Source organism: Diorhabda carinulata, chromosome 3 (assembly GCF_026250575.1).
Source record: "Diorhabda carinulata isolate Delta chromosome 3, icDioCari1.1, whole genome shotgun sequence".
NCBI classification, from domain to species: domain Eukaryota; kingdom Metazoa; phylum Arthropoda; class Insecta; order Coleoptera; family Chrysomelidae; genus Diorhabda; species Diorhabda carinulata.
Genome location: NC_079462.1, coordinates 19,513,231 through 19,537,835, shown reverse-complemented (window position 1 = coordinate 19,537,835; position 24,605 = coordinate 19,513,231). Strand labels below are relative to the sequence as shown.

Here is a 24,605-nt window from a genome sequence, read left to right as displayed (position 1 = left end):
AAAATTCTGTTCAAAATAGATCTTGGATTAAAAAGAGTTTTGGTAATATATATGTTACAGGGAAAACTCGATTTCTGGACAAACTAGTTTTGCCTAGGCTATACGCGATATGATTAACTAGTATAGCCTAGTCCAAACTAATTTATCCTAAGCACGATAGGATAAACCAGTTTAGTCTAGGCCAAACTAGTTTGTTATGAGATAAATACGCACATTTTAGAATAAACTAGTAGCAGCAAAAACAATGGAGGGAGAAACGTTTTTGGCAGAAATTTTACAAAGTGATTAGGTTATGATTATTGCTTTTATTAAAAAAGCACTGATTATTTATAGCTTTCAACGACGAAGCATTATTGTTTTAATACAAATTATTTTCATTCCAATTACAGAATATTTTATCCAGTTTATCTATTTATTTTGACTTGCTAGTTATACCATAATGTTTAGATAAGGCCGGAGACCTAGTTTATTCCAGAGTGTGAGTGTTTATATCAGGGTCAACTAGTTTTCCTAAGGCTAAACTGGTTTATCATATCGTGCTTAGGACAAATTACTTTGGCAAAACTTGTTTGTCCTGAAATCGGGTTTGGCTGGAAACATAAATAAGAAGGAATTTATAAATGTTTCTGTAATAGAATAGGCAACATATTTGACACCAATTTATAAATAGTACAACCATAATTATATTCAATAAAACATAATTTTACTCAGCGTCATAAAATCGGTAGTAAAGGAAATATTTATGCCATAGATCACTATCATTTTTTTAAAAAAGATAACTGACTATCGATTCACTGTACCTCTTATCATTAACACGTTATGGTTTATCTTTCCCCCCAGTTTATGTGTATTTATTCAGATATGTACATACAATCAATATTGAAAATACAGTAGTTACTTTATGTCGAACAATAATTGGTTTTTTTTGCACTTATAACTTGTTTGGTTGGTGCTTGTGCTTTTATTAGAGTTTACACAAAATTATTCTTGGACTTTCTTGGAAAACTTGATTATTAAGAAGGTAGGTGATATAATAATATAGATTATTGTGTATTTTATTTTACTCAAAAATGGCACACATTCAGATGAAAAAATAGTTTTTTTATCATCGGTTTTTCATCGAAGGTTGTAATTGATATAATTAGAAATACAAGGATTATTTAGTGGACTTATATGTTTCACACTGTTTCAAAATGTATAGTTCTATTTAATTACACATCATTTTTCGGATCGTTAATCGATATTATTTTTTTTTATTTATGAATTATTTAATATTTTTACCCTATTTATCTTTACAAAGTGATTAAATCGCTTGCCGAAAACGCATGTTAAATGGATTATCTACGAGGGTTGATAAAAAAGTCAAATAAAAAAATATTTATTGTTAACAAGAAACCCAATAAAATTTATCTTGTATTAGAAGGGGTAGTAATTTTTAGTATATTTTGTGTGAAACTCGTTAGATGTTAAATCCTCGATGAACTTCGGAATCATGATGAACAATTTGTTATGAAAACAACTATTATTCTAAAAGTATATTAGACATTATTTTTATTCGAAAAAACAAATAACCGAGGAAAAGTTACGTAAATATGATCCTGAAAATGCTTCCTCTTAAAAAATTTGTAATTATCTACTTTTAAAAATGGTTATACGAGGGTAACGCTATTGAAACACAATAAAATTTGTTTTTATTTATATATGAAAAGTAATCACCACCTACTTTATGCACTTTTGTAACCGAACAGCTTCAAAGCTTGAAGATAGTCATCTTTTGAAATGCCAAAATTGATAAATTTTTACTTCCATCTCATACTGCATTGTAAAATATTGGTCACTTAAATGTATCTTCAGGTTAAAGAATAACCGAAATCACATATGGCCAAATCAGGTGAATAGCGTGGACGTTCAGTGACTTATATTATTTTTTTGTAAAAAATCAAATCTGCAGGTGAACAATTTGTGATGTACCAGTTTGCTATAACTTGATTGCTCTCTTTCATCGCCAAATGCACTATTCACGTAATCCTTTCTTGAAAGCATAGATTATAGCACACAAATTCATATTTCGATGGCAGTACCACTATTTACTACTTAAGCAATTTGCTCCAACTCCTCTGTTGTCCTTGTGGGAAAATTTATGATGCTGCTTGTAAGGAAACGTAATTTGCTCCAACTATTACAAAAATGGCTTAAAAAATCTATAATCTTGTATTTGGAGATCGTCGAATAAAAGTAGTGAGATAGCTACTGAAGTAAATATTTCGTAGGACAGGTTACATATGAAAAAAGTATTTGCAAGGTGGGTGCAGCGATCAATTAATGCTGACCAAAAGTTTACTCGCGCTAAAAATAAAACGAATGTTTGGGTATCTTCATCGATATGTTACAGTCGAAATAATATACTTCATCTGAATAATGTACTCCTAAGAATGGACAAAAGTCTTGTTCTATCAGGAGAAATTGCTTAGTAGAAAAAGAATTAAGATAAACGACGAAGTTACGGCGTATTTTGTAGAACGAATGTTTTATTTTTCGATCGGTTTTGACAAATTGGAATTAAAAATATATATTTTTTTACAATAAGGGGAACTTTTCTGTCAATTCGCACTCGTTTTATTCCTAATTTATATTTCATTTTAGCCGAAATCATGCAAAAAAAGACTATTAGATTTTAGAAATAACTACAAGGAAATCTATTATGAGATGCAGTTAGAGTTGAGGTTAAAATATCATTTGGTCATATATCATAAACAAAATGTATAATCTAGTTTACATATCTGTTGTAGTTGTTATCATTTATATATTTACTTGTTTATTTGATTAGCTGTACAGAACGAATTAATCAAATTCAGTCAAATCAGTCCGTTTATCTGTCCAGATAAATTTGTTGACTCTCAATTTAGAAAATAAAATGAATAAAGCAGGTAAATCAACGAAAAAGAATATTTTGTATATGTAAATACTAGAAATTTCGTTGTATATCAACTTTACAGTTATATAAAAACTATCATAATATTTAATTATTTGTTTAGATAATATGCAATAAGAATTAACTAACCTTAGAGTGTTCAATATTAAAAAAATTCGCGTGTCTCTTTGTGGAGAAGATTTTTGTGGTGAATAAAGATTTATATACGTATTTTCATAACATATACATATTTTTAAGTATAAAATAATACGTTTTTATATAAGCTTTTATAATCTGCAATTGATATTGTAAGAGCTATACAATTGGTCTCTAAGAATGATTTATATAATTAGTGGTGGATTTAACAGCAGGCTGAGTAGGCTGTAGCTTAGAGCGGCAAATTTATCAGGGCAATTTTTTATTTCCATTCATAAAATTAAAAAAAATATATTATTCACACTAAGAAGATGAGTTTTAATGAGGCGAACAATAAAGTTTTTCATGGCAATTTTGAATCAAGCGTATAAAAAGAATATACCGGAGAAATGGAAATAAAGAACAAATAAGATTCAATAAAACGCCTGATGAAGATATTGGAATGGTTGCGAGTGATTACTTCAGAGTTAACACGTTTCTAGCTGTCTCATATCTGCGTTAACAAAACGGCAAGAATACTATAACGGATTTAACGTAAAATTTCCATTTCATACGAAATTGAGTGCGTTATTACCATCGATTCTAAAAGAAACAATATTTTTCTGGAAAAGTTGTACCCTAAAGATCTAGAAAGAGGAATGTGTACACTTTCAAAGCTAACTTTCACTTTTCACTTCGAATTGCTCTCTGGACATTAGCAGAAATTGTTCAGGCGAGAGAAGTTTTTCTTGCTAGAAAAGAGTGAACACCTATTTACTATCGATTTAAAGCCAAGAAATGCTCAAAATCTTGGCTCTTCTATAGAGTTAGAACTAATGAACACGTTTTCCTACGACAATATAAATTAATGATTTTGTTCTTCAACTGTGAGGTTAATGAAAAATATGTATCAACTTTTCTTGTTGTATAAGTTTTATTCATATTATATAAGTCTTGCATACTTTTAAAACGTACCTTACGTATTACATAATTCAACTTAGTTATGGGAATAATCAAGGATCTTACATGAACCCTTGGTTTTCAAATAATAATGTTGAGATTTTTCCAATAAGATATGTAATTTGAATGATTGTGAACAAAGGTATCGAAATGCAGAGGTCAGTAGAGGCGGCAAAAGATTAATACCCTATAAACGGCCAATCTGTATATCCACCACTGTGTATAATAGATGCTGATGATGACAAAGATGAAAAGTATATTGTGAACATATAGGTCGAATATAGTACATATATTACATATCGAGCGCAGGAAGTGACATTTAACATACTAGTGAGAATGTTCACGCGAGTGTGTTTATCCCTTTCCAGCAAGTTATGTACAATATTTTTTTCACGATCTCTACAACACAATAAACTTTTTTTACATATTTTCAAATTGATAATTTCTTCTATATTCTTTACATACCCATTGTAATTATTTTTGGTTATAAAAATTTGAAGTAATATTATTATTTGAACAATTTGTAAAATGGAAGAAGGGTGTTTGGTGATTTATATTCTGCAAAATTTCTTCAACAGATTTCCTGGTTTGGTCCATAATACTTCTGATTCCACCGAAGCCATAGAACACGACGACGACGTTTCGTTCACTATTCGCAAAATTTTATTTGCAAATCCCATTTTGTTCGATAATGATTCATATATACAACCTTCTGCCGCTACAGTCAACTTGAATAGGAGTATACTGGCCCAGAACTAAACAATCTGAATGCCTGAGCAGCGCACCAAGCATTTTGAAGCAGAAATTTATGCAATTGAAAAATATGTTCAGTTCAATCTAGAGAGGAACAATCGCAAACAGGAGATCATCATCCTGTCCGATAGTTAAGCAGCTATTAGAGCTCTAAGTTCCAATATCAAAATCCAAACTCGTTTTGGATTACCTAGAAAAATTAAACGAGCTAGGCAAGAAAAAATTACCCTACAATGGATTTCGGGACACATCGGAGCGAAAGAAAATGAAATAGCTGATAAGCTCGCTAAAACTTCGACAGACAAGTCCTTCATGGGACCCTACCACTTCTGTGGTATCAGCTACAGAACACTGGAAAAGAAGGTAGATAGGAACAAAACCAATTATTGGGACAATCTACAGGGGGCTGACAGAGGCAAAGAATCATCTGGGAAACTATATCCAGAGTAGATCTGCTGTATGTATCAACCTAAGTAAGAACAATCTACGAATACTAACAGGAATTCTATTGAGTCACTGTCGCCTCAAGAAACACTTGAGGACGCTAGACGTACCAGATAATGCGGCGTGCAGATATTGTTGCAAATAGGACGAAACCTCTATTCACATTCTCTCGAAGTGTGAAACACTGAGGAACTCCAGAGGACTATACCTGGGAGCGCTTGAAATAGAAGACGAAGATTTCTGGCAAATAAAGTCATCCCACATTCTATTACCTTTATTAACACTTTGTTTTGGTATCCAGCAATTTATTAAGATACAGATTCCAGATGTTCGACGTCACCGTTTATTATTTGACACAATTCTTGCCAAAAATACTCACAAATTTCTATTATCAATAACTTTAAGAAGAAATTGATGAATTTGTTCAGTTGTTAAATTTTTTTTGGGTGTAACTATTCGGGCTTGCGTTTTTATAGCGCCTTTATTTTCAAATACTTTGTAATATCCAAATCATGATAGATATTAAGAGTGCTGCGTAGCATGGAGTATGTGTCCAAAGAGTTTTTGGTTTGATTTTTCTTAGAAAGCTCTTTTACATAGGCTATTTAACTAACACATTGTCCAAAAAAAATTTATTACTTTTCTTTTATTCATTTCACGAACTGATTAAAACAGATGTGGTAAATTTCTGAGACTTTCTCGATAAAAGATTCAATTTAGTATTTTAAGCTTTTTTGGTGAAATCCATATTTTAATAGAATACATCCTATTTAAAAATGGACAATGATATCTAATAATATGAGATGTTTACCTACTTATTTTAGTGAAAAAACAAAGGGAGAGAATTAAACATCAAATATGTTTGACGATTGAATTATTTTTTTTATTGCAATGCAAGAAAGCGGCCAACTACGCGTAATTTGCGAGAAACCTCCAGTCAATCGCATGTGTGTTGTCAGATATCTCTACATTGGTGCATTCCACTAAGCACTCACGTTCCACTTAGTCCAGATCTTTATAATCGTAAACCAAAGTGGAATGGATTACGAAGAGTTTTGAGCGTTTGGGCAAATAATAACAAATTGCAAAACAGAAAAAATAACCTTGAAGTGTTAAACTTTCACCTATGCATAGAGCACTTCTTAGTAATTTAATTCTCATTGAAAAGTTTGTAGTAGTTGTAGTCCTAATGCAACCAAGTAAAACCAAGATTCGTATTGAGTAATATTGGTTTTTACTTACAGTTAATATTAAATATAGAAAGATTAAGATATGGGGGTTTGCTCAAGTGGGCCCAAACTGCTGATAGGAAGAGAAAGAACAGATCCGTACCTTTAGTCACTTTTTTTACAGTTTTCATGATTAAAACGTTCATGAAAATTAATTCGATATTCATGTTTATTCATACCTTTAGTTTTCCATTGAACCAGATTTGTTTCTGAAAAATTGTATGTAATTATTCCAGTGACGAGTTGAATTTAGACAATAGTTTATTTTATTTTTGTAACAGAAATAGAAGCCTTTTATCTGCTTTTATTCTGACTAATTTATATAGAATTGAACAGATCGATTAACACACTTTCAATTTAATCTAACTATACAAGTTGGCACAAACAAAACATTTTTAATCAGTAGTGGCTCGTGGTAAAAATTTTTTAGTGCAATATTTTCAAAAAAGTTTTCTTGTTTTTTCAAGATTTCCATTGATTTTATCGGCTTCAATGTTGAAATGATAGTGATTGGAATGATTGCCGCACAATAAAAATATGAATTACCAAGCACTACTGCACGTCTTTACTTGTATTGTCTTAAAAAAATGCTCTATCAATTTTCAACAATGTGCTGAATAACTTCCAGTAATTCGACCATACTGAAAAATTATTTTCGGGACTCATTTAGAGTTGCATCAACCGAAAAATTATCACTAATACCGGAAGTATCGTTTTTATTATGTCCGCGGAAAGCCAGTTCAAATGCCCCACAAAAGTTAATACTATTAATAATTTTTGGAATTTTAGTGTCTCTTTATCTTCAAACCTAGATGCTTTAAATCGCTGATCCCTAGTTCTGTTTAAGCTTATTGCTACTAAAAAATTAGTGGGAAAACAATATAAAGATTTTTTTCTTTCGTAACAACCACAAGTCCAATCTTTTTTGGCATATACAGGGTGTTTACAAAATTTCCTCAGTCCGTCCCTTTCCAAGATATTTTTCAAAAGTTCAAGTGTGAAGCTAACCTAACCTAACCACCTGATTTAGCACCCAGTGATTCGAGAAAGTGAGGCGTGGCTTACTGAACAAAGCTTCACCACCAACTAGGAGCTTTAAGGACTGACTTGAGCTCGATGGTAGCAGTCATCTTTACAGGGGGTACAGGAAAGTTGTTTCTGGCCATATCTCTAATAAGATACGATTGCTTAGTGCGCAAATGTAACTTCTCCAAAAGTTCATGTGTGAAGTGTTTGATCACCTGATGTAGCACCCAGTGACTTGAGAATGTGAGGTGTGTTTTACTGAACAAAACTTCGTCAACAACTAAGAGCTTCAAGACGCCGTAAGGACTTACTTGAGCTCACTGGTGGCAGTCGTTTTTACAGGGAGTATAGGAAAGTTGTAGTGCGCAATTATAACTTCACCAAAAGTTAAAGTGTGTTTGACCACCTGATTAGCACCCAGTGATTCGGGAAAATGAAGCGCGATTTAGTGAAAAAGCTTCGTCACTAACTAAGAGTTTTAAGGCACCGTAAGGACCTACCTGAGCTCACTGGTAGCAGTTTACAGGGGGTACAGGAAAATTGTCACTGTTCATGACAAATACCTTTATGGTTAGGCATACATATTTGGGTGATAAGTAAATTGTTTTCTCATTGTGGTTCTTGTTTATGGCCTCTCAGATCAAATAAACAAGGTGTTCTCTTAGTAATAAAGATAAGGGACTATTCTAGATTATCATGCATCATCTTGTATATTAGAATTCACGTAAGAAAAGCATTTTTATCCAAAAGTTGATTTGTATCGTCGTTTTTTATAACTTTCTAAAATTGGGAAAAATATGATTCTATTTCGTAAGTGGTTTGCATACTATACGACATTTTGTGAGTGAAGAATTTAAGTGGTCCATAAAAGTAATTGAAAAAAAGACAAAATCACTGTATAAACTATCTGTCGCGCCATAAATCTCTTCAATGTTAATATTTCTTTTGGGAAGCAATAAACAAATTTAATTACGGCTTGTTTATTATAAATCTCGAGAAGTTATTTTCAAATTTGTATAAAAATCGGCTCTCCCGGTATTTTAAATCCTCCTAACATCGTTTTGTATGTTAACACTACTAATAAAATTCGGTTATACACAACCTCCGAAAATATCGAGTATAGATGTTTGTTGTGACGTTTTTCGTAAATGTTTGGATTGTTTGATATAACACAGATTCTCGATTGAGAGTATTTTAAAACAAAAACGATTATTTTTCCATTTAGAAATCATCCAACGGCCAGCGTTATGTCTTAGGACCGTTAGAAGGAGACTGGTCAGTTTACGGATATCGTGTAGTTTATTTCCATTGAAATATGATAAACGTTATGTATTGGTCCATTTGTATTTTGTGTGTTGTTGGTGGATATCGGAGTTTGGTACTGGACGAAGAAGGTAAGTACGAATTTTACGATTAAAAATAGTTTTTTAGTTGATTTTGACACATCACACCCTAATTTCATTATTAAAAAAATGAATTGGTCCGAGTTTCCACATCATTGGTGATTAATACGTAGATGATTCGCCATTGGTTAATTGAATTTTAGTCGTAGAGATTTTTTGGGAAAAAACTCTCATGATTCATATATTATTTGTGAAAATTATATAATCCACTGACAACTTGTTAAAAAATGTTATTCGTAGGTTAATATTTCGTTTATGACCACTTTTAACACATTTAACACAATTATATTAAATATAATATATGAACAATAACTATTTATTATTCAATTTAAGTTTATTTTTTGAATTAAGCCTTTAATCTGTTGAAAGTCGGGTTCAAAAAAATTATAAATACGCGGCTTTACCTCATCCTAGTTGGTGTGTACTGTAATGCGGCACTAAATCACACAATACTCACGTAATTGGAAAGCTATTAATAAAAATTTGTTCAACAGTGTCATGAACGAAATCTTCACCAACCAATGATGTTAACATAAACAAGTTTATCAAGTTTTCAGTACATTATACCAATTCATTTTTTTTAATAATAGATGAGTGTGATGTGTCAAAAAATAACTATAAAAAACGTGATTTCTGTGGGATTGTGCTAACCAAAGTGTACTATTTTTAATATACAGGGAGTTCCGGGACTTGATTCAAAAAATTGGGAGTGAGTAGATGACGTGAAAATAATGCTGTGACATAAAAAAAAATCTCATACGACCCCTCGATTCTGGATGATAGGCCTTTAAAGTTGCAGAACTTATATTTAAGTATATTTTCTAAATTATTCATTCGAACATTGTGAATTATTAATGGATGATCATATATCCCATGTAGTGTGTTTGACGGAATTAATAATTCTAATCTATTATCTGAAGGTTAGGGGCAGGGACAAAATTGTACTGTTTGTTTAACTCGATTAAATGTATAATTTAGGAGATTTGTAGATTTTTAGATCGTTGTACACGCAAACGTAACCGTTCGCCATAAAAAGACATTCAAGACATTCTGAAGAAAATTATTATAAATTGTAAAAATCTTACAGAAGGTATTAAAACACAATCAAACAAGTCTAATTTAACTACGTACATTCGAACATTGTATTACCTACATAAGTAAAAAATTTAGTTGGTTATCCTACAACTTTATATGTCAATGTGTGGGCAGAAATAGTGGGTAATACTTTAGGAGGTATCTGTTTTTTGATAATAACCTGAATGGTCAGCAATACTTAGAATTTCTCCAAAATGATTTCCCACCCATATTATGTGATATTCCTCTAAACATTCGCAGAGACATGTAGTTTATACAAGTTGGAGCCCCTCCCCATTTCTCTAATGATGTAAAAGTCATCTTAATAACATTTTTCTTAATAGGTGGATTGGTCGGGGAGGTCCATTTGCATGTCCACCACGTTCCTCTGAATTAAATACAATGGATTCGTTTTTTGAGGATATCTTAAAAGCTTGACATATACAACACCTGTAAATATAAGAAACGAAATGATCGATAGAATAATTTCCATTGCGACGCTACAAGGCAGAATTTTGGAATTTTTTTCCTTATGTAAGTAACACGATGTTCTGATTTTGCAACTTTCATAGCCTGTATATCAGAAACGAGGGGTATGAGAAAATTTTTTTGTCAGTATTATTTTCTCGTCATCTACCCACTCCCGAATATTTTACATCAAGTCCCGGAACATCCTGTTTATTTCAAACTTTCGAATAACATCAGGGAATTAACTAATGGAGAATTGCGGTATTACAAATTTTCTAGGAAATATTTAATTCATCTGATTAAGAAAAAACAACCTTCAAAATGACAACAGACATAAACATTGAGTTTCTGATTCTTAGCTTTTTAAATTTCAAACTCAGTACAGTTCTGTGCTGTTCTTTCCTTAGTTGATTTCGGTGCAATTGGCAATTAGTGTAGTTGCTCTGAAACTGTTTATTAGTTTACTGATTTTAAACAGACACCGATAATGAACATTCTGGTCGTCCAATTGAGGTGGTTACTCCAGAAAAAATCAAAAATGTCCACAAATTGGTTATATCTAATCATAAATTGAAATTTTGTGAAATAGGTCAGGTCGTAAATATATAAAAAATCAGTGTGTTTACAATTACGCATGAACATTTGACCATTGGAAAGCTTTTTTCAAAGTGGGTGCCGCGTTCACAGTCGATCAAAACAAAAACGTGTTGATGATTCAGAGCAGTGTTTTGCCATGTTTACACATAATAAATCAGATTTTTTGCGTCGATATGTGACAATGGATAAAACCTGGATCCATCACTTCACTCCTGAATCAAAACGATCATCATCTAATTGGTCTGCAGCCGGTGAACCACGTCTGAAGCGACCTAAGGCACAAAGACAGCTGGTAAGATCTGGTCCAGATCTGGCCTCCAGTGACTACTGGCTATTCGCTGATCTCAAAAAAAAACTTGCCAGTAAGAAATTCAGCTCAAATGAAAAAGCAATTGCTGACATTGAACCCTATTTTACGGCAAAAGACATATCCTTCTACAAGAACGACATCGAAAAGTTAGAGAAGCGTAGGAATGATTGTATTTCTCTTGAAGGAGATTACATTGATGAATAAAATGGATTTTTGACAAAAAAGTGTTAGACATACGACTTATTGAGTGATATGATACTCTATGGTAATCTCTAATAGAGGAGTTATAATGTAAAAGCCATTCTGTCACTCGGTTTATTGAATTATTGAATACCCACGTAACTCTAATAATTCATAGTAATTTTATGTATCAAAAAATTAATTTAGAAAAGTGTGTGTAATTATAAAAAATAATCAACCTTTTTATTAATTTTTTAATAATTTACTAAGTTTCTATTAGCGACGACCGATTAAGAAAATTTTCATCGGTTAAATATTCAATAATCCACTTATTACCAGATAAACTCTTATCTCGAGTTATTTTTTGTATTTTAATGAGACGATCTGTAGATAAACTGTGTATTTATTGTCTCTAGTTTGAGATATTCAAAGATAATTGACTTTGGCCTATTGTATGGCGCCTATAATTTGTAAATTTTACACGAAGGTATCAAAGATACTACAAAAAGTTTCAACTATGAATTATAATGACGTATTTGCATTTTTTAAAAAGTATTTATTTTTTTTGTTTATGTTATAAGTTCTTGCTATAAAATAATATCAAAAGTGAAAAAATAATATCTAAATATTTATTGAAACATGCAAAAATTCAAATTAAAATTTTTAACTGCATAAAAAAAAGATTCTCATTGGTTTTCAGATGATTTATTAGTTACGTATAAATAAAACATTTTTCTATATATAAGAATAAAATGAATAAACCTATTATAGGTTAAGTTCTTACATCATTACATAAAAACGTGAAAAATTAAAAGCATAATAAACCTAATTACTATAAAATTAAAGATAAAATATGTCAAATTTGAATCTTACATTGAAATGATTCTGGCAATAAAAATAATTTCATCTCGCAGGATCGTCAAAACGATCACTTTCAAACCATTTTGTTTGTGGATATATTCGAATTTTTCGGCATCATAAAAAACTTTATCAGTTGTTTTAGTCGTGGTATTTTTACATCCTGGCACAAAACAAGTTTAATAATAACGCTTATTTTAAAATAACCTAGAGAATAACTGTCGTATTTACTTTGAATCAGTGTTTATTTCACACATACGCAATATGGCGGCCTTATTGAAATGTTTAAACTACCTACAAAATTTTTGCATTTTCAATAATTTTTTTCTCTATAAATATTGATCAAAGAGTTAAAAAAAATATATAATAAAAGTTGTTTGTGAACTAATCAAAACTATATTTTTCTCAAATCATGCAAGTATTTTATTTGGGTCAATAATTTGATAGTCTGAAGGTTTTATTTTAAGTATTGACAAGATGGAATCAAGCTTAGCCCTATTAACATTGCTGACAATGACATTTTTCTCAGGGGTTTAACTTAGGCAAGATTATTTTTAGTTCAGTATATCACCTAAACGCTGTTGGCAATAGATGATATTTCATTGTTGGTAAAATGTGCTGTAATAATTTAACTGTCAACATATACCTAGTTTTCGAAGAATTAGAAGTGATTTCTATTATTTTAGGGAATTGAAATCGATTCTTAAGTCAAGTTTTTAAGAAATCAAATCAAAAATTCCCACAGTTTGACATTAGTCTTAATATACCGGAAAATAATGTCGTTTCCGCGCATGTCGACTGTCATTTGTCAGTTCATTGTGTACTTTGAAGTCGTGTGACATTTCAAGGTTATTGTGACGTGTTCACTTCTAAGTAAATATGCTAGGTATTAATTTCACAATCTTCTAAGGATATGAGTATATAGAAGCTCCATTTTCAATTGCAGATTCTATTTATATATTTTCCTTTTTTATGGCAACGGGATTTCATGGTTTTCTTGTTATTATTGGAAAAATATTTCTTTTCATTTGTTCTATTCGTCAATTTTCCAATCATTTTCTTCAATTTTGGGGTTGAAGCAGCTACTTGATATTGACATTTCGTTGATGCAGTATGATTATTCTTATAATTACTATATAATTAATGATTATATTAGTTTCGCAAGAGTAGCAACGCAATAATTGCATGAACACCATTTGGGATGTTTATCTAAGTGCATTAGACGTTTGAAAATGTCAAAGATAAAACATTGGACAATGACATGTAAAGGGTTGTTTCCATAAATCTGTGTCAGACAACCTGAGCTGACCATTCTAGAACATTTGCAGTCGATTGTAAAAATAAGCAGAGCAGGAGTGTACTACATCACCCATCACCAAGAAGTACTACGAAGAGTTTCTGTGTATGGAAATAATGGATCGACTGAATCATTCTTTAACCGAAAAGTATTCGGCGATTGGCAAATTAAGACGAACCTTGGAAACAAATAATAAATTGGAGTCCGAGGTTCAGCTTCACCTACTATCGCACTCTCGAATTTCCAATTGTTTCGATCACTACATTTTGTTAGGTAAGATTTCCGTATCATGCCCGTGACGGAAGTGGATGGGGTTTGGTATGTAGGTTGGGCTGGACGTGGAAGCTTAAAATATGCAACCATTAATTGCGGAAATGAAAGGAGGCGGAGTTATGAAAAAATGAATCTACAGTTGTAATTGGACAAAAAAAGTTATTGAAACGAAAAAATCTTATGAATGGCGTATAATTTGAAAAGAAATTTATTCAAGTCTACAATTCCATCTAACATATCTTGAAACTTACCTTTTTAATTTTCGTGCACTAACGTTTCCATTGGTTCTCGACTAAATGGTTGGAGTATGTTTCCCTTCTTACATTAGGCATACGTAAGTACGCGAGCATTGGTGGCCATGAAGCTTCAATTCTTTGTGTATTTACTCTTTTCTAAGATACTATCCCACACTGTCTCATGGGGAAAACCGTATTCTGCTAAGCAGAATTGTAATCACGCGCCTTATTTTTGTACATGTTTAAGGATGAGATCTCAATATCTCTATATCTCGGCGCTTCTCAGGACAAACTTCTAATGTGAATTCTTTTAAGTTATTTTCCTGATCATCCCCAACAACTTGTGGCCCTCAACAGCTGGGCTTTTATGGAACTTGCGCCTGCCAAATTAAACCTTATCTATTTGCCCAACAGTAACCGGTCGTCCAATCTTTCTCCTTCCGCTCTGTTGATTCAGGTACCGCTCTGTTATGACTTCTCTACAGTAACTGTACCACCCACTATTTCTGACGATACTCTACTATCCTCTTGCACAAGCTCCTTCCCATCGATCCTTTATTTATGTCGAATACCATATGCGAGAATATAAGCATTAGACTTCCTTACCTAATAATCCATGTTCTTCAGACCATAGGATGGCATTTTGTGGATCACAAACTATCTCTTCCATCAGTCTGAATCGACTCCAATTCATATTTTTCGACCAAGTATGATTATCAATCAATATCAAATTTTAGATTTAAACCCAGAACCACAAATTACGCAATGCCAAGCACCTTTATCAATCTGGAAATGGGTGATATTACATGTACAATGTACAATTGTACATGTACAATTTTAATTTTTAGACATATACATATAGAATACATTCTATTTCCGTAATTTTATATTCCAACCCCGCCCCATCTTACATACCAAACCCCAACGGCACCTAGCCTTTTGTTAGTGGATAAAAATTTGGATGTGGTCTAAAATGTTCATAGCAAATGTAATCACATTATTGATTAGAAATAAAATTTTATTAAAAATTTTTTCACTTAATTTAAAACAGCGACAATATTTTCCAGTACCCATTTTAGGTGTTTTACCACTTGGCCCAACAAATCACACAACAGCTATGTAACAATTAATTTAAAATAATAAATTTTTTAGATATGTCCAATGATTATCCTTTCAACGCACCCCAATACCACACAAAAACTTTGAGGGTAAAAAACGGAACTCCTTTGAGATTAAAATGTCATCAGGATAAAGCTAAATGGTATTTTAAAGTAAGTTTGAAGCAGAGAAATTTATTAACGCTATCGATTTTTTAAGGACTTGTTACTAATCAAATCAAAAAGACTTGAGATACTAATGAATTACTTGAAGAAGTATTAAGGTTCTTTTCGTGCATTTTGTGATTTCAGAAAATGGAACAGTTAATATCAAATCAGGGGTACATTGCACTGCGACATCAAGGCAATTTCCTCTTTTTAGAACCAATTTTGTTACACTATAAATCTGATAAATTTCAAAATTTACTCTAGCTTCAATGTGGTTAGATCTTCGCGCCTTCAGGTTTCTTGCCCAAAGTTTTGCCGCGGTTAGGCGTTACGCGTTCGAGAATTTAATTGAATTATAATTTCATCTTCCTCCCCACAAAATCTACACTCGCTAGTTTCTGGTAGAATTAATTTCTGGCGCTTCATTTAAGGAATTTAGTAATGTGGAGCTAATTTTTTACTCAACCATTGAATCTAGTAGTATCCATGTTTCAAAGGAAAGTGAATTTCGAATATCTTTTTGGTCTTTCATAGTTTTATATATTTGTTCCTTAATAAATCTCGAGATTTGTCTTCTAATAATTTTTGATTTGTTGATATAACCACATAACTGGTTTTACAGGTTTTACCATAGTTTTATAAAGTAAAAGTTTATTTTTCAAGAGTATTAATGATAATTCTTTTAACTACATTCAAGTAGCACTTTCCAAATAAGATGGTTTTCTTCGAGTGTGTGTCACTTGAACTTTTTAAGAAGATGGTTTTCTTAGAGTTTGTGTGTCACTTGAACTTACTTCTTTATTAAAACCCTACTGTCTTCTACATTTTAAAATGTTTCTGTAGTATTTCTTGAGAGATAGATTGTCCATCCAACAATACATAAGCGCTTCTTTTAGTATACAGTTAAAATAAGTTATACCTCGGGTATTTTTGGATGAAATAACATTTGTATGAATATATCGGGTATACCTTCATATTTTCACCCAATTAACCTACTTATAACTTTTAAATAGCTGAAGTCGAAAAAGTGCAATTTTTTCTAAAACGTTTTATTGTTTCACGATGTATCTAAAGAGCATGTCATACTGGTTATGTAGATATAAGGGTTTCAACTTCGACTTTTAATCAAAGTGACTTTAATAAACAATAATATTCATGTAAAAACTCACCATTATAAGTAGAGCTACTTTTTAAAAATTCAAATTGTAATCAGAAGATTAAATATCACAACCAATATTTTCAATGAGTAATATTACACAACTTCCACATTCTCTCTTCTTTATATACGCAAGATTAACTTTCTTCTTCTAATCACCGAATCACCGAAATTCCACGATTTTCTGTCATATCATCAATTTTCCTTTATGAAGGGAATACAAAGAATACAGTTCTTTTCTCACAGAACTCAATATTCTTTGATTTAGCCAAATCTTTTTTAACCACTTGATTGTGGACAATTTTTCTAAAAGTCTCGAGTCTCTTGCATTACTATATAAAGTTTTGAAGAAGATATATCATTCTTTAAAAGTATCAACATTTATCCTCACATCATCTATTAGTATTATACAGTTCTGAGGAGGAAGATCTATCATTTGTTCGAACCATTCTTTAAAGACATCATTCATCCTCACATTATCTATAACTATTACACAGTCCCGAGGAAGAAGATCTAAAATTAGTTCGACCCATTGTTTAAAGACATTAACATTTATCCTTATATTGTCTATAACTATTACACAGTTCTGAGGAAGATCTATCATTTGTGCGAACTATTCTTTAAAAACATCAGCATTTGTTTGTCCTCATGGTAGTAACAGGTAAAAGTAGATTCAAAAGTCAATTAACCGCTTTTAACAAAACTGTACAGCCAACGTGTCCTATTATCAGTCAGCCCCCCTTTTCCTGATAGTGGATTTAAGACAGTTGATAAATTATTTGAAACTTCTCTCCTCGACTTGTAATAGTTTCATCCTGCCAAAATTTATTTGGTGTATGGCTCTCATTGATCCATGTTTCATCTAAATAAAATTCATTTCTTCTTTGGTTTCTCATTTCTTTTATAGTCTTTAGGTAATTTCTTATCTATTCCACAATACCGCTTCTTTCAATTGAATTCTTTTTGGAAGATTTTTCATTACCAACCTATTTTAAAAGTTTCCAGTTTTGACTCATTTCAGTGTAGTCCTTATCATCTCAAATCGTAACATGAACTTTGTCTATTGTCGGAAATTCTTTTCTAAACTAAACTGTTAAAAATACCTTGGATCTCCTCACAAAAACCTACAATTGCTTTTTCGGTGAAATTTGTTGATAAGAGATTCTTAGAATTGAAGTAGAACAAAATTTCTTTGCAAATAGGTATTTATTAAAAAAAATGATATAATCTTTAATTCATTTAAATAAAACTTGTAATAGCTTAGGTACATTTATGAAAATTTTGGGAAATATTTGTGATGATATTTGTTTTGGGTTTTAAAAGGGGTTTTATTACTCTCTCGTACATAAAAACAGACTATTAGTGTGGATGCCTGTTTGTTTTCATACCTCATGTTGCTATGTTATTATATCTTTGTTTCTGATTCAATTTCTTCTGGCTTCTACTTTCAAATTTTTATTATGTATACCAACTGCTATCAAATACATGTCTTATAACTTACTGTCTATAGAGGCGCGGTTTTAGCTTGTCAGTTTGGGGAGGGTCACGAAAAAAAAAATAAAAAAAGAAAGGAAGGGTAAAACTGTGATCAGAGCTTTCTATAGGTGACTGCTTAGTTATCTACCTTTAATTTCGACACTTCTCTTAAACTGCACAGAAGCTTTGAAGCTTCCCTAAAATTTTTCCTGAAAGGAATTTTTTTGTTGTCCACTATTAGCAATGTTATTTTTTATATTTCATTTTCCACTGTTGTGGAAAATTCCATCTTTACTAAGTTTTTGTGGCTTACTAGTATAACTGCTGTTTCACATTTTATTTGTTGTAGATCCTTAATTCTTGAAGAACACCTACTTTAACAGATATTGGTCTTTCAGGCCTAAATTTTGTATAGTGTCTAAAAAAAATTGGTATTAAGCTATATAGAAAGCTAGGATTTGCAATTTTATTTTGTGACAGTCTTTACTTTTTTGAGGGTTTTGATTGTTATAATTAAAATATTGCTGATTGTATTTCTAATAAACAAATTGATTTTAGCCATGTGATTCGAATTTCTATGGAATAGTATGTAATGAAAAAAACCGTCACTGGAGGAGGTTGGAAAACGTAACACGAGGAAGAATACACTTTGAAGCTGCAAATAAAGAACACAATGGTATATATAGATGTTCGCAAAATAATGTCCCTGTGAAAATATTTATTGTTGATGTTTTTGGTAAGTAATGATGAATTACATTGAATACGATTTTTTTGAGGAAAGGACACATCAAACGATCCTCAACTTTACAAACTTTACTTACATTGGAATTGAAGTTTTTTTAAGAAAATGCACCTGAGCACAACTTTCCAATTTATTTACATTGAAATTGAATTTTTTTTTGGAAAAAAGACAAACTTGAACACGATATTTAACATTAAAATTTAGTTTTATCTGAATTAAATTTTTGTTTTTCGGAGAAAAGATACATTTGAACACGATTTTCAACTTTCCAATTTACTTGAATGGAAATTTATTTTTTTTGGGAATAAGACGTACTTGCACAATTTTCCAATTAACTTTAATTGAAATTGAATTATTTTCTTGCGAAAAAGACATACTTCAACAAGATATTAAACTTTCCAACTTCTTTACATTCAAATTGAATTTTTTTAGGGAAAAAATACACTTCAGGACGATTTTTAAGTATCCTATCTACTTACATTGAAATTCAATTATTTTTTTGAGTAAAAGACATGATTCAACAAGATATTCAACTTTCCAATTTACTTACATTGAAATTAACTTGTTTTGGAAAAATTGACACACTTTAATTTACTTTAATTGATATTTTTTGTTTTTATGTAAAAGGCACACTTAAATCCGATTTCTAATTTTCCAGTTTACCTAAATTGGAATCGAATTTTTGTTTTTTATGAAATACAACACAACGATACCTATAGTCACACATCTTCCAACTCTCAAAAAGCATTTGTCAGATTTTAGTGTGATATGGTCAATTTTTTTTCAGATCCTGGTTATAGCGGTTCACCACCTCAAGTTTATCCTTTAAAAATCTCAAACATAACAGGACCCATAAATATGGAATTTACAATCCAATGCAAAGTTAACAGTGAAGTTCCTCCCACAATAATCTGGTTTAAAAGTTGTTATGGACAAAAATGCGATTTTAAATATTATCAAACATGTTATTGCCATATTAATACATCCATATCGAATTACAACACAGGAAGTACCTACCTCAGCAAATATCTCATTTTTAATGCTAGAGATGTGGATAGCGGAACCTATGTGTGTTTAGCTGTTACTCAATTCGGAAAAGACGATCAAAACGTTACTATAAGTGTTCCATATACAAAGTCCGATAATGATTTTTATTCGTTGCTGTTTCTAATACCCTTTGGATTTCTATTAGTACCTTTACTTGTGTGGTGGTGTTACTTTAGGAAAAAGAAAAAATCTGTTGTGATAGTTGTAGATCAACAAAAGCAACTTATAAGAGCCCAATGTCAACCCAATTTAGGTTAATTTTAAAAAGGGAAGTCATTTGTTTTACGAATTGAAACATTTCAATACAACATTCAAAATTAAAATAAACGCAATATCTACACCGTTCCTAATAATAATTCAAAATAAAATATGAGGCGGAAAATATGTGTAGATGTAGGCATGCCGGTGAGTATTATATGAAGTGGATAGATATTTTGTTAACCTACTAAAGAATTTTTCTTTGAAAAACGCACGTGTATTGTCTATCAACATTAATCCAAACACGACTAGCTAGTAGCACTCGGGAAATATTGGGACATGAGCACCAAAAGTTATTCTTCATCGACCAATGGGTCTATGACTCAATAAAAGAAACCATTCATTAATAGCACTAAAAGAACAAGGTATAGATACAAAACAGCAAAGATTAATCATGATGACTATGAGGTTCATACTTCAAGGAGAATCTGATGATTTTGTGATTAACAAAGGAGTAAGGTAAGGCGACTCGCTATCGGCAATACTATTCAACTTAGAATTAGAATACATAAAGAAAGTTCGTAAAGGGAATTTAAGGTCAAGTGGTAGACAAACCAAAAGAAGATCTATAATGTTAAACGAGATATTTACAGAGAGAGAACAGATGGGTTTGAAAATCAATGGAAACAAAACAATAATATTGATATTTGGAATCCAATGTGAAGAGGAAACGGTGAAATGAATGAATTTATGGCAGTAGAAAAGTTAAGTACCTCGGCGTTATGGTCAATAATAAAGGAGACAGGACTGGTGAGATTCAAGAAAAAACAATTAAAATAGAACCTTGCTTGCTAATATTATTAAAAAGTAAACTGATCACTAAACGAACGAAGATCAATGTACGAACTGAGAAATGATTGTCGAATTCAAGGGGTAGATATTTGGAAACAATCAAAATTCAACAAGTGCTTGGGACATATTTGGAGAGAAGAACCAAAAACCATTGCATACAATATGATTTCGATGGTTGAAAAACACCTAAGTAGAGTAGGAGTTAGAAACTGGTACAAAAAAAACAGGAAATAGAAAGTTGTGGCGAGAAATAGGCGAGAAGGTGTAGATATGGAGACTGATCCAACCTAAGAAGAAAATCTAGAGAGTAATTTTGCGGTGCAGGCCCATTAGGGGAGTTAAGCCATTATTGTTAAGAGGCATCGTCTTCTTAGATAAAAATCGCGAGAAAAATGAGTGCGACGTTATAAATTGCTTGATATGGAATTAAATATAAAAATCGAATACAATCGTTTATGTTTAGCGAATACACTTTTCTTTTTGGTAATATATCTGATAGGGTGTTCGAAATATATAAGCGTTTTTTCTCAAAACTATAAACCTTGAAAAGTTTCTTGTTGATAAAACTGACTTTTTACATGTCAGATTTGTGATTAAAAATAAATTTCTGCTTGAAAATAACAATTTCCAAGCAAAATTATAATAAATTTTAATAAATTTGCGAGAAAATATATACAGTAAGTTGCTTCAAAACAATTTTATTTTCTCAAATGTTTCTATTTGATCCTCATACAACATGAGTACATGTAAGTAAATTAGTTGCCAGTATTTGACTTGAAAGGGAAGCAGTGGTAAGTTTTGGGCCAAATTCTATGTATTCTTCTTGTGCGTGTACCGTTAGAGGATTGTTCTTCTATTAGCTCTTTGTCATAGTTTGCTGATTGATGTTACGGCCATGTTGGGAATGTTTAAAACAGTGTGGAGGGTATAATTACTGACATACCACGAAGCATCCGCTATGTTTCTTAGTGTTTTGGATTGAAACCTTTGTATAATGTTGTTCGCAATAATGCATGTTGTTAAGTCTGATAAATTTATAGGGTGGAAAATATTTATAGTTATCCATTTTCATAGTTATTAGACTACCAACTTAGAGGTAAAGTTGATTCAGATATGCCTTTCATCGCTCTTGATTTTTTGGAGTAATAAACTAATAGTGGTTTTAATTTGAAATCTCTTTTTGCGTAGAAGTGTTAAGTGATCTCTTACAGCTTTAGATCCTGGTGCTCCTTTCTCTTCACGGGATAGAAATGCGTCACCAAACAAGAAACACAACTATACTGTTTCGGGCATATTTGGAAACCTAGCGCTGTGAACAATTTCGGGGAATCCCCAGGTTAAAATAAAATAGTGCTAAAGAGAACGCTCCAAGCGGGGTCTTATTGTACTAAAATCTCTTTGAACTAATGTAACTAGATCAGTCTCTTTCATGTTAAATATTATTTCTCCGGTGACATCACTTTTTTGTTGCTTGAGGGACTAGTACCGGTTTTTTTTCTTCAACATCATTTTATAGAGGGCGCCAAAGTTGAGACTGTGAAAATGATAGTCTCCCACTGCGCTGAGATAATCTCGTATTTGGTAAATATGAAACAAAAAATTCAAAATGCTTTTTAGAGGAAGGTGGCTTATATCGTAATTTACCACATATGAATAAAAAATTGAGAAAAAATAGCGGCTGTTAAAGAAATATGTAGAATTAACGTTTTTTTCACTTCTTTTCCCATGGCAAATTTTCTTTTGGTTGCAAAGAACAATTCAGCGCAGAGTTTTTTAAAGCTTTGAAGAGCAGCCGTCAATCGCTCAAAATTGCTTGTAGAGCATCTGAAACGCGTGCACGCTCGAACTATTATAACTTTATTATTCCGGTTTTTTTATGAAATTTTAGATGTTTTTTTGAAAGTAAAACTATTCAAAAATATGGAAAAATAATTTTTTTTTTAATTATAACCGATATCAGTCCCTTAATAGCGCTTGTCATTTTCAATTTAATGCCTATGATTATTTTTATAATAAAAAAGGTGGAGTAATCAACTATTCTGACAAATACCAAAAGTGCAGCTTTAATTTTTTTTTAGAGAAGTATTTGCAATTGGATTTGTTTGTATTTTATAAGGGATTGCACAATTTTAAGTCATTACAAGTTTTTATTATCAAAAATTGTGTAAATTTTGAGCAAATTCAATTTTACAAAAAAATTCTTGTTAATTAAATAGGAAACTAAAATAAAAAAGCAATCCCTTACAATTGGGCTATAGAGCACATGTTTTGTGAGGATTTTTTACTCAAATAGAAACATTTGAGGGGAAATAAGATTTAAAAAAAATTTTTTTGAAGCACCCTAAATAACCTTGTGCACCCTTGTAACTCTCCTGCCAAACACGAACTAGTTATACTAGATGTGATTTTGGGTTCATCTAACCTAATTTATCTTTATAAATTACCTAGCCCCTTTTGAAGGTGATATTTTTGTTAGTTTTTTTCAGATATCTAAAAAAACTGCTAACTATAACCTTCAAACCTCATATATTGTAGGAACCGGTGTTTTCTATACTAACAAGCACTTAAGGTGGACAACTTAACAGACTAATCTTCAGAAGGCGTTACCTGCCTTATAAGAAACTCTTGGTCTAAGATAAATTAGGTAAGACCGGTAAAAAATCCCACCTAATATATGTAGTTAGTGTTTGGTAATAAAATTCTGGAACAACTATATAATTGTTAATGAACTGTATACAATGATCGTCTGTGATAATTTTGATTTAGATTAAATTATTTGAACAATCTACATCTTATTAATTTTATAAATCATCCTTTCTCCCAATTAATACCTTTAACCTTTCCTTGATTCACTTTCTAGTGACACATAAAATATTTAAAACATGTAATGGATAAACTTAAGAGAGCTACAGGATCAATGCCGTATTTGTATGAAGTACAAAACCTTAGGCGCTACCGTTGAAGGATTTGAGGAAACTTACGAATTACATCTTTTGGCACGGGCACAACAAAATCGCAACTAAGACAGTTGCAATTTTGATTTGCAGCAAGTTCTATTGGCACCAACAGATTCTTGAATTAATACTTTATTTTTCAAGTAAACGATTTAAGTCATTTAATTTCACAATATATAATGTAACTTCACAAAAAGACAAATGGAAAAAGGTTGTGAAATGGCAACATGTTTGTACATATATTTTCACTTCCTCCAGAAATTAGTCACATATCGAGTTTCAGTGATCAATGCAGAGGTAAAAACTTGAATATTTTTGTTGCAGCAATGTGTTTGACTGCCGTACAGGAGTAAGCACATTTAAGCACCATATATTGAAAGACTGGAAAACAATTGCCTGAACGAGAAGAAAAGGAGAAAAACCTTACATTATCCACAAAATATCCTTTGTGAATTGCATAGAATGGAAAGTCTATGCCAATAGTAACTTGATTATTCAGAAAGAAGATATAAATGGTAAGATGATAAGCTGACAAAAAATATGTTGGCTAAGCTTTTCTAAAGAGCGTCCATTTACTATGAGATTCAAAGAAATTTTTGAAGAAGAGTTTAGACCCACTGACTATACCAAAATAACAAGGAACAGTAATTTTTGACTGGCCAAGAAAGTGTTTGTATGTGGAAAAGTATAGCGATTTAAACTCTCTTTACGTATGTCCTTTCAGCAATAAATTTGGAATCACACCATTTTATGAGAATATT

At 31.4% G+C, this 24,605-nt stretch overlaps 1 protein-coding gene across 2 annotated transcripts; it reads left to right on the top strand.

Annotated features, from left to right (window-relative positions):
* The first annotated feature begins 724 nt into the window (after nucleotides 1-724).
* On the top strand, nucleotides 725-23,674 carry LOC130891191 (uncharacterized). 2 transcript variants are annotated; one of them, XM_057795793.1, is made up of 6 exons: nucleotides 793-1,021; nucleotides 8,684-8,852; nucleotides 10,280-10,469; nucleotides 15,307-15,425; nucleotides 18,610-18,787; nucleotides 19,581-23,674. In XM_057795793.1, the coding sequence occupies exons 3-6, from the start codon at nucleotides 10,406-10,408 to the stop codon at nucleotides 20,096-20,098; spliced, it is 879 nt and encodes a 292-aa protein (XP_057651776.1). In that variant the 5' UTR covers nucleotides 793-1,021; nucleotides 8,684-8,852; nucleotides 10,280-10,405; the 3' UTR covers nucleotides 20,099-23,674. The 2 variants fall into 2 exon arrangements, with proteins under 2 accessions (XP_057651775.1, XP_057651776.1); XM_057795792.1 differs by lacking the exon at nucleotides 10,280-10,469 and having other exon boundaries at nucleotides 725-1,021.
* The last annotated feature ends 931 nt before the right edge of the window (nucleotides 23,675-24,605 follow it).

Bases quoted from the DNA above. Each gene is read 5' to 3' on its own strand.
- LOC130891191 (XM_057795792.1), top strand. From the start codon at position 8,774: ATGATAAACGTTATGTATTGGTCCATTTGTATTTTGTGTGTTGTTGGT. The intron at 15,426-18,609 runs GTAAGTTTGAAG...AATTGATTTTAG, and splicing joins AAGCTAAATGGTATTTTAAA to CCATGTGATTCGAATTTCTA. The intron at 18,788-19,580 runs GTAAGTAATGAT...ATTTTTTTTCAG, and splicing joins ATTTATTGTTGATGTTTTTG to ATCCTGGTTATAGCGGTTCA.